General features: G+C 45.6%; 1 protein-coding gene across 1 annotated transcript in view; it reads right to left on the reverse strand.

Moving 5' to 3' along the window:
• The window catches only part of MOV10L1 (Mov10 like RNA helicase 1), a gene marked incomplete at its 5' end in the record, with an annotated part of 67,000 nt that overhangs the window by 20,791 nt on the left and 36,578 nt on the right, over nt 1-9,631 (reverse strand). The window contains 2 exons of the mRNA XM_080811841.1: nt 2,680-2,777; nt 3,225-3,283. Of these exons, the coding sequence (XP_080667967.1) occupies nt 2,680-2,777; nt 3,225-3,283 (157 nt within the window). The remainder of the gene's footprint in view (nt 1-2,679; nt 2,778-3,224; nt 3,284-9,631) is intronic.

A 9,631-nucleotide genomic window follows, 5' to 3' on the forward strand; every position in this document is an offset into this window, starting at 1 on the left:
CCTTCTGGGACTGGCTTATTTCTCTGAGTATAATGTCCTCCAGGTCCACCCATGTTGTCACATTTTAGGGGATTTCCTTCTGTTTAAAAAGTCAATTATCTTTTAAAGAAACATTTTTTTAAAAGAAAAAGTTATTTTAACGTGTGTACCTGTTTATAATTTCTGGCCACCATTTCCACTGGCCTCATTTCCATGTGCTGAAGGATTCTTGTGTCCCAGGGTGCAGGTCACCGAGTAACGGTCTCCCCCCATCCCTCAGCCCGAGCACGTCTGAGCGCGTTTTCGCGTCTTCACTTCTACGGTGTTTGCTGGGCGCGGTGTTCTGCGCCGCCGGTTCTCCCGCCGGCACCGTCAGCTCCTCCGCAGCGATGAGACTCTCCTTGTTTCTGAGACTTGCTCTTTACACGTGACTCTCAGGGATGTGACTGTCCTGCGCCTCAGGGAGGTCGTCTTCAGATCTCTTACGCTTCAGGTCTGTCAGGGAGTCTCCTGAACACGGAGGGCTTATGGTTTTCATCAAATCAGGAAAGTTTCCACTCACTCTTTTTTCTGGTGTTTCTTACACTTCCCTCTCTGGGATTCCAACTGCATGGATGTGAGCCTGCTAGAACGTATCCCACAGCTCACTGAAGTTTTTCTTTTTTTAATACACTTTATATTTTAGAGCCTTTAAAAAAATCGTTTTATTCTGTTTCATTTTGTCAAGTTTCTGTTAACTGTTCAAATTCACTAGCCTTTCTGACTATAGTGTCTGGTCTGTTGTTAATTGTCTATTTTTCATCTTAGACATTGAAGTTTTTGTTCTTAAAAGAGAAATTTGTTTTTACTGTTTGTATCTCCACTGAACATGCTTTTGTGTTCCTCTCCCTTAACAGGCTATGGAGTATATATAGTCATAGTAACTGTTTTAATGTCCTTACCTGCTAATTGCTATCACTGTGGGGTTTTGGTTTTTTTTTTTTTAGTTGATTTCAACTGACTTGAAATTTCTTAAACGAGCTCTGTTTTTCAGTTTATTTCTGGATTAGGTACCAGACATTGTGAATTTTACACCTTGATGGGTGTGTATTTTTGTATTCCTGCAACTATCCTTGAATCTTGTTGTGGGATGTGGCTGCATTACTTGGAGGCCACTCTCTGCCTGTCGGATGGGTGAGGCAGCGGGCGGTGCAGGGCGGGACTGTCCGCACTGCTCCGGCAACACCCTCTGAGGACTCTGCTTGCTACTCTGTGAGTTCTCTGGCTCTGGGAACAAACCATGCCCAGCACTGTGGGGACTCAGGATTCTTCTCTGCTCTCGGGGCTACTTTCCCAGGCTCAAGTCTTTTGACCCCAAGAGCTCTGTCTTTCCTGTGCTCTCCTCCAGCCGTGTGCTCCACACACTCTACCCGCCTCGTCCTTGCACGGTCAGGTGTATCTCCTCAATTCTGTAGACCGCAGGCCTCCCCCTTTCTGCTCCCTGGCCTGGGAACCCTGAAGACGGTGAGCTGGGGCAATCATAGGGGCCACCTCATGTGCTTCCTCTCTCAGGAATCACTGCCCTATGATATCTGATGTGCAAATGTCACCAACTGTTGTGCCATGTCTTTTGTCTGACTTTAAATTATTTAAGGTAGGAAGGTAAATTCAGTCTCTATAATTCCATCTTGGTTGATGTATGGAATGCCCTTGAGTTTTTATGTGCAACTTAGCTAATCCATAAGAAGGTAATGTTCTGCATTTAAAAATATTAAGGTTCAGCAACTCAGGAATGTTATTCGTACAAACAGCAACATTTCCCCCACCTCAAATCTCCCATCAGGATCACAAACCCTGCTTGAGAATCAGGCCATGGAGCGGACCAGAGAGTGAGATGATGCAGAGAGTCTGCAGAGGACACTGTCTGTTCCAATGAAGACTTCTTTCTACTTTTTGATCAGATAAGAAATAAAGATAATTTTAATGGAAACTTTTTGCTGTTTCCTTCACAGAATTTTTTGTGAATATGCAGGCATTCAAAAACTCTCTTTTTTGGATTTTTGGAGAGAAGCTATAAAATGGTAAAAGAGTTTCTAAATATTAGATATAATTAGAAATTTGATTTATTATAAATTTAAACATGCTCAAAAAAAGCAAATTCCAACAGCACAGAACTACAGACGAAAACCTCCCAGAGATGTGGAGAATTCTGCTCATTACTGGAAACACAAGATCAATAAAACCACTTCTGTTTCACTCATAAAAACAAACGAAGCGACTAGGACGAGAGCGGGCGCGCGACCGGCGCTGTGTCACCATCTACAGAGGTGGGTTGGAGAAGGAAAAACTATCTTTTTAAGGGTCATAAAGATCACAAAGGTTAACGACTTGGTGGATATATATTCACCCAGACATGCTCTGTGCAGTATATCATTACACAATCTGCGTGAGTGTACACAAAGAGCATGTAATTTTCACGTACAACAATAAGCTCATAGGAACAGACCCGTATCTGGGTTTTCCCCACCTACTCTCTGGTAGCCGTCTCAGTCCTCTTTGTGGTTGTGTATAAACCTTCACACGAAATCCACAGTATAAATATCTTAGTTTTATTTGAGCTGTGATTCTGGGCTACCTGTGAGCTACACTCCTCTAACACTCCACGCAATCAAGAGCCAATGTGTTATCTATTTAAATATTTCAACATCATCAAATTGATACCTTGACGGTGGGCTGTGCATCATTTTTGGTGTCTTGTGCATGGTTCCAATTCCCGGCCACTTGGGGAGACTGTAAAATGATTTCTTCTGGGAACAGCACTTTTAAAACAAGGTAAGAAGGTAGATATTAGTGAAAAACTTAAAAAAGATGAATAGAGGCACCCTGTTTAATTCACATCTATGCCTTCCTTTCCCTTCTGGCTTCTGTCCGTGGTTTCTGGGCTACAGCAGACCATCAGGACTGTGCATAGTTCTTAAGGCAGCCATTTGCCTCTCTGGAGCTACAACAGTGAGTTTATACTAAGAGAGGAAAAGCGCAGGGCAATGACTTCATTTTCAATGCTTTAAGCATGCTATTTTTATGCAGCTGAAATAGTAAGAAAGTACTGAGACTTGCCAATAGGAAGAACACTTTGCATAGTTGTACTTTTGCATAGTTTTACTTGTAATATGTGACTGAAGACACTATGTTTTACCCCAAATTCTACAAGAAGCTTATAAAAATACTCCGGGAAGATGTAACACTATTATTCCAAAAAAGAATACCTTTGACACCTAAGTGGATGACGTGTTCAAGTGCAAAGTGACACCGTCTGCTTGTGGTCCTGCCAGAGAGAGAGAACGTGACGTGGCGCACCTCCAGTTTAGAAATCTCAAGTCTAGCCCTGGTCATGGAAATCTCATTACGCAACCCGAGCCAACCTGCTAATGTAACCTTTACACAAAAACTATAAAGGGGCTACATTGGAGTCAGAGCTCCCGGCGTTCTCACAGGCCCTGCAGGGAGGCTGGAGCGCCAAGGGCTCACTTTACAGTGTGTGTCTGTATGCAACATTAGTAGGAGTTTTACAAAAAATCTTTAAACAGAGACATCCTTGTCTCAGGACAGCAAGGACTCTTTCCTTTCTGGGAATATTTCTCTTTTAAAGATAAAGAGCACAACTAGGAAAAAAAAAAAAGAAATATGAGGCATTAGGGAAATATTAACACTACTATATCAACAGCAAACTAATTTTGATTGTAAAGATTTAAACTGGTGAAATTCACAACTGTTAAAAGATAAAACTGAGGCCTATTAATAATTTTAAGAGTTTGGGCAAAAATTGATTCAAACCAGGCAGTACCCAGCCAGCCGGTGGAGAGAGGCCCCGAGGAGCTGTGCAGAATGAAGGACCTTTACAGCTAGAAGGGAGTGGGCACAGGGAAATTATCCTGGGTCAAACAGGGGGTGGGTTTTCACAAGCTCCTTTCCTTCAGGGGCAGGCAGGGGTCTGCCGGGCCGAATACCTCCCCGTGACCAGGCAGGTTCCGGCTGACTGGCTGACGATTCCGTTTCTGGGGGACCCAGAACGGTAATTCCCGTCGGTGTACAGACATGGGGCTTAGCATAAGCCACTCTGTTGTGGGTCTGCTGTTTCGTTTCTTAACACAACAAAAAGAATAAAAAGTGCAAAACCTCATCTTAAATGAAGCAAGACGACAAGGCCCAAAGCGCGAGCGAAGACAGACGTCTGTTCGGTAAGGGGCGTCTGGCCTCAAACTAGGAAAAGTAGGAGGGCAACTCCATACTGGCTCAGAGTTCGGGCCATATACAGGTTTCTGGAAAATTCAGACTTGGGAGCTTAAACACCAAACGATTGTTTGGTGAGAGGTCGCCATCAGGACTCATCTGTACGGTATGGAATTGTGGGGGGGTGGGATGGGGGCGTGTGAAGCTGGAAAACCCGAGTGCACAAGCCCACCCCTCAGAGACTGTCCCTTTAGGGTCCCGGGCATGAAAGTTCCTGGCGGCCTCACTCTGTTCCTTCAACGTAATCTTCAGCAAATACTAGCCTGGGATACCACAAAGTCCATCCAAGATGAGTAACAACCAGAACAGCACGTAAAGCGGAGCACTTAAAGAGGAAGAAACTGAGGAAGGACTAAACGCCTCGTCCCCTTCCAGTGGGAGGCTTTCCAACCTCTGTGCCTGGCTGACCCAGGGCCATCTCACTCTTCCAGAGGGGAAGGAAGAAAGGTTTCAAAATCTTTTGAAAGGCACAGGGGCACCTGGGTGGCTCATCCGGTTAAGTATCCAGCACTTGATTCTGGCTCAGGTCATGGTCTCAGGGTGGTGAGATCCAGACCCGCATCAGGCTTCACGCTGGGCGTGGAGTCTGCTTGAGATTCTCTCTCCTTCTCCCCCCGCTCTGTCTCTCTGAAAGAAGTAAATCTTAAGAAGAAATCTTTTCAAAGGCACAACAAAGACTGGGACATGGACCAAGCTAACACGATAACCGTGTCAGCCTGCAGATCACTGTCCACTTCCCAGAAGCATAGAAAACAGGAAAGGAGTAGTACTCAATAAGCCCCAGAAGCACATTAAAGGAGGAATTCACCAAAATGAAAATAACATTATGTTTTTCATTCTAGACATACAAGAAAGGTTTGATCTGACGTGATCCAGTGGAAATACTTCATCCTACAAACAGGCTGGAGGTGATGATAATCTCAAGAAATGCCAAAAAGGCAATGAGTCTAACAGCTTAAAACAGAAGGTGACGAATAATTTCCTAATTTGATTAATCTAAAGAATAGCAAATACCGAGAGGTGAAGTCCCAGAGGTCTTTGCGCTGACGTAGAAACAAACCACAGAGCTGGAAAACGACAAGGGAACAGATGGGACAGAAGAGTGGGAGCAAACGCCAGACAAGACTCCCAGAGGAGGACGAAGACTGAGAGGAAAAGAATGAAGACGACGTTCCTCAGTACAAGGAATTGTTGAAAAGGAGATTCCAGGCCGCAAAGATGCCTGTTCTCCCCCCGCTTCCACATCTCTGCAGGAGGAGGAGGAGTATTTATCCCTTCACTATTTCTAACAGCAAACACCTGGGACCAGGCAACATGCGCCCAGCACGAAACACCAAAATCACAAAGGAAGAAAGATCGTTTTTGTTTTTTTTTAAATTTTATTTATTTATTTTGACAGACAGAGATCGCAGGCAGGCAGAGAGAGAGGCAGAAGCAGGCTCCCCGCGGAGCAGAGAGCCCGACGCGGGGCTCGATCCCAGGACCCTGGGACCAGGACCTGAGCCGAAGGCAGAGGCTTCACCCACGGAGCCCCCCAGGCGCCCCAAGAAAGAAAGATCTTAAATGACCTCAACTTTCACCTCCAGAATCTAAAGAGCAGCAAAGGGAACCCAAAGTAAGCGTGAGAGAGGAAATCACAGAGGCTGGAGTGGAAACAAATGAAATAAAAAACAGACACTAGAAAGTATGGATGAAGTCAGAAGCTGATTCTTCATGGGGCTGAGCTGATGAACCTCTTGCCCGACTCATGGAGGGAAGAGAAGGTACACATCCCCACTGTCGGGGGGGAGAGGGTGGCACCGCCCGTTGCCCACAGATCCAACAACTGCTGCTACTAAGGAAATAATATGATAATCCCATGCACACAGATTAGATGACTGGGATGAAATGCACAAATTCCTTAGAGGATACACACTACCAAAGCTCACCGCACATAAAACAGATAACCTCAATGTTTACTGATTTACTAAATAAATCAAATTTGCAACAAATTATCCCCAAAGATGGAGGAGGTGGTGAAGCTTTTTAGCTTACTCTAAGGCCAGTATCATCCCGATATCAAAATCAGACAAAAGATAATTTTAAGAAACTACAGACCAACACACCTTAGGAACATAGAGGCAAAAATTAACGAAATTGTAGCAAATCAGATCTAATAATATATAATATATATAACATATATTATATATATTACAATATATATTATACAATATATAATATAATAATAATATATAACACAAAACAATACATATATTTTATATATAATATAAAAATATATTATATATAATATAATATTATATATATAAAATAATAATATATAATAATAATATATAAAAGGAAATCGCATTATGGCTAATTTGCATTCCAAGGATGCAAAGTTGATTCTGAAGTGGGGGACAAAGGCAGAAAGAAATGCAGATAAAATGAAATTTCCTTAGAACCCGTAGCCCGTTGGCAAATGTGTGAGGCAGGCAGAGTGTAGTGCACCTCCAGGAGCTCCCGGCTGTCTTCCCACTGCTGCCTTGCTAGAGGGAGACTAACCTGAGCTTGACAACCTGGCCTCCAGGATCCTGTGTCTCCTTTAGCAGATGAAAAGTCCTTTTGGAAACTTCCTGTGTCTCTACCTCCCCGGCTCCGTAGTATACCATCGCTGCTCCTCACAATGCCAGGGCAGCAGCCCTTTCTGCCCAGGGGTCCCATCTCCGTGCTTTAATAAAACCCCCGTTTTTGCACCGAAGATGTCTCAAGAATTCTTTCGTGGTCGTTGGTTCTGAACCCCACCACTTACAACCACATCAATTCTACATGAGAAAGCCAATCAGTTAAACACAACAACAACAACAACAACAACAACAAAACAAACCCATCAGTGTAACTGACTATCTTAATAGACTAAAAAAGGAAAACCACATGATCACCTTGACAGCGAAAAAACATCTGACCAAATCCCACATGCGTCATGCCTGATCGCAGGCAGCACACCTGGAGTCCACCTCCTCGACCTGGAGGCCCGAATACAAACCACCTCCGTACAGCCCACACTGGGCGCGAGACGTGAGACGCTAGCTAGCCAGGGCCAGGAAACAGAAAAGAAAGGAGGCAGCACAGTACTTCACTCGAACATGAAGATCTTATATGTAGAAAACCCTGCGTAGCCTGTAAAAAGCTACTAGAACTATGAAGCGCACTTAGCGAGCTCTCAGGATACGAGGTTAAGGTATAAAAATAAGCAGCACTCGTAAACACTAGCTAGAAGCAACTGGAAATTAAGTTCAGATTACTGTTTACAACAGCATTACATTTTTTTAGGGGTCACACCAATCACACAAGATACGTGAAACCCACACAGTGAACTGTACAGACACTGCTAAAAGAAATAAAAAACAGACCTAACTAGGTGGAGAGAGGCACCATTTCCAAGGGCTGGGAGACTCAGTATTAAGGTGTCAATTCCTCCTGAAATGGAGCTAAAAATTCAGTGTAATCCCAATCAGAATCTCTTCGGGTTTTTTGTAGAAACCGGCCAGCTGGGCCACAGCAGCTCTGCAAACAATGGACAAAGTGGAACCCTCACACCACCTGATCTCAACTCGCCATCAACAGAGAACATGCATGCATGGGACACAGGCACACGGAAAGGCGTCCCGCATGGATGCTCATTAGGAAATGCAGACCAGAACCACAGGGACACACCACCTCACAACTATCACAATGATTACAATCACAAAGACTGACAAGACCAGGGTTGTGAGCCTGTGGAGCAGCGGGATGCTCTGGGCCAGGGGCTCGGGGGTGGACGTGGAAGGAGGCATCTGGGGTGGGAGATACTCTCCTCCTCTTGACTGTGGAGTTGGCTTCACAAGGCAGATGTTTATCAAAACCCTCAACCTGTATACTTTAATAAGGCAAGTTTGCCTACATCCTATCTCCCTAGACCTGCTTTTTCAATTAATTCTTTTTATTAACATATAATGTATTATTTGCCCCAGGAGCACAGTCTGTGAATCGTCAGGCTTACACAGTTCACAGCGCTCACCAGAGCCCATACCCTCCCCAATGTCCATCACCAGCCGCCCCATCCCTACCCCCCAACCCCCAGCAACCCTCAGTTTGTTTTGTCAGATTAAGAGTCTCTTATAGTTTGTCTCCCTCCCGATCCCATCTTGTTTCATTTTTTCCTTCCCTACACCCCACAATCCCCTGCCCTCCCTCTCAAATTCCTCCTATCAGAGAGATCATATGATAATCAGACCTGTTTTGTTTTGTTTTTTTGAAAGGGAAAATACCTACACGAAGTAATCAAGTAACATGAAGAGAGAGTGCAGCCTCTCTGCCCTCAGCCCCATCCAGCCTGCTGCACTGCGGGCCTGCCCATCTTTCAGTGGTTCAAAGTGAGTGGGGAATATACATTTTTGTAAAAATGGGAAATCTCCTGGTTTTGCATAACTTTTTTTTTTTAAAGATTTTATTTATTTGACAGAGAGATCACAAGTAGGCAGAGAGACGGACAGAGAGAGAGGGGGAAAGCAGGCTTCCCGCTAAGCAGAGACCCCGATGCGGGGCTCGATCCCAGGACCCTGAGATCATGACCTGAGCCGAAAGCAGAGGCTTTAACCCACTGAGCCACCCAGGCGCCCCTGGTTCTGCATAACTTAATGCAAATAACCTAAATGCTTATGTGGGGCAGGCAAAGCCTCAGAGTGTCAAATGTGGCAGCCCCCCCGCCCCACACCCTGGCCTCTCATCTCTCCGACACTGTACTTGGCTGCCCATATGCTTGCCCAGGCCCTGGGCGTCTCTGAGATCACAGAACCCAGCATCCCCTCCCTACCTCATCATCCTGCCTTTCCAGCAGCCCTCACCGCTGGTGGTACCCACTGGCTTTTCCTGGGCACTTCCTCTCTGCCTATGGTCTGTGTCCCGCATCCCTGCATCCTTCCGTAGGTGCCCTCCTGCACCGCCCTCATCCCAAGCTTCCTCTCCTCCCCTCCCCCAAACTCCTCCTCCTTGACTGGGCCTGCCTGCCACGTGTTCCAGAGTAACACGTGGTCAGAAACGTCCAAATGCAAATCAGTTCTCACCTCTTTTGTCCGACCACCTTGAGGGAGGATATTACCCTCTGTCAATGACTCCTACCCCACCTGGCCAGACACACCCCCTCCCGCATGCACCCCCTCGCCCCAGTTACCCCTCCATCGCAGGGCCCCCACGGAGCTCGTTTTTCTCATTTCAAACAGCAAAAACGGCCCCTTCCTAGACCTCACCTCGCTCTCCATCCACCTGCTCAGCTTCCACGGCCACACCACGGCCCCTCCCCGCTGACCCACGACCCACTCACACTCAACACATTTGATCGACTGGCAGCCTCAACACCCAAACATTT

The sequence above is a fragment of the Martes martes genome (assembly GCF_963455335.1).
Source record: "Martes martes genome assembly, chromosome: 8".
NCBI classification, from domain to species: domain Eukaryota; kingdom Metazoa; phylum Chordata; class Mammalia; order Carnivora; family Mustelidae; genus Martes; species Martes martes.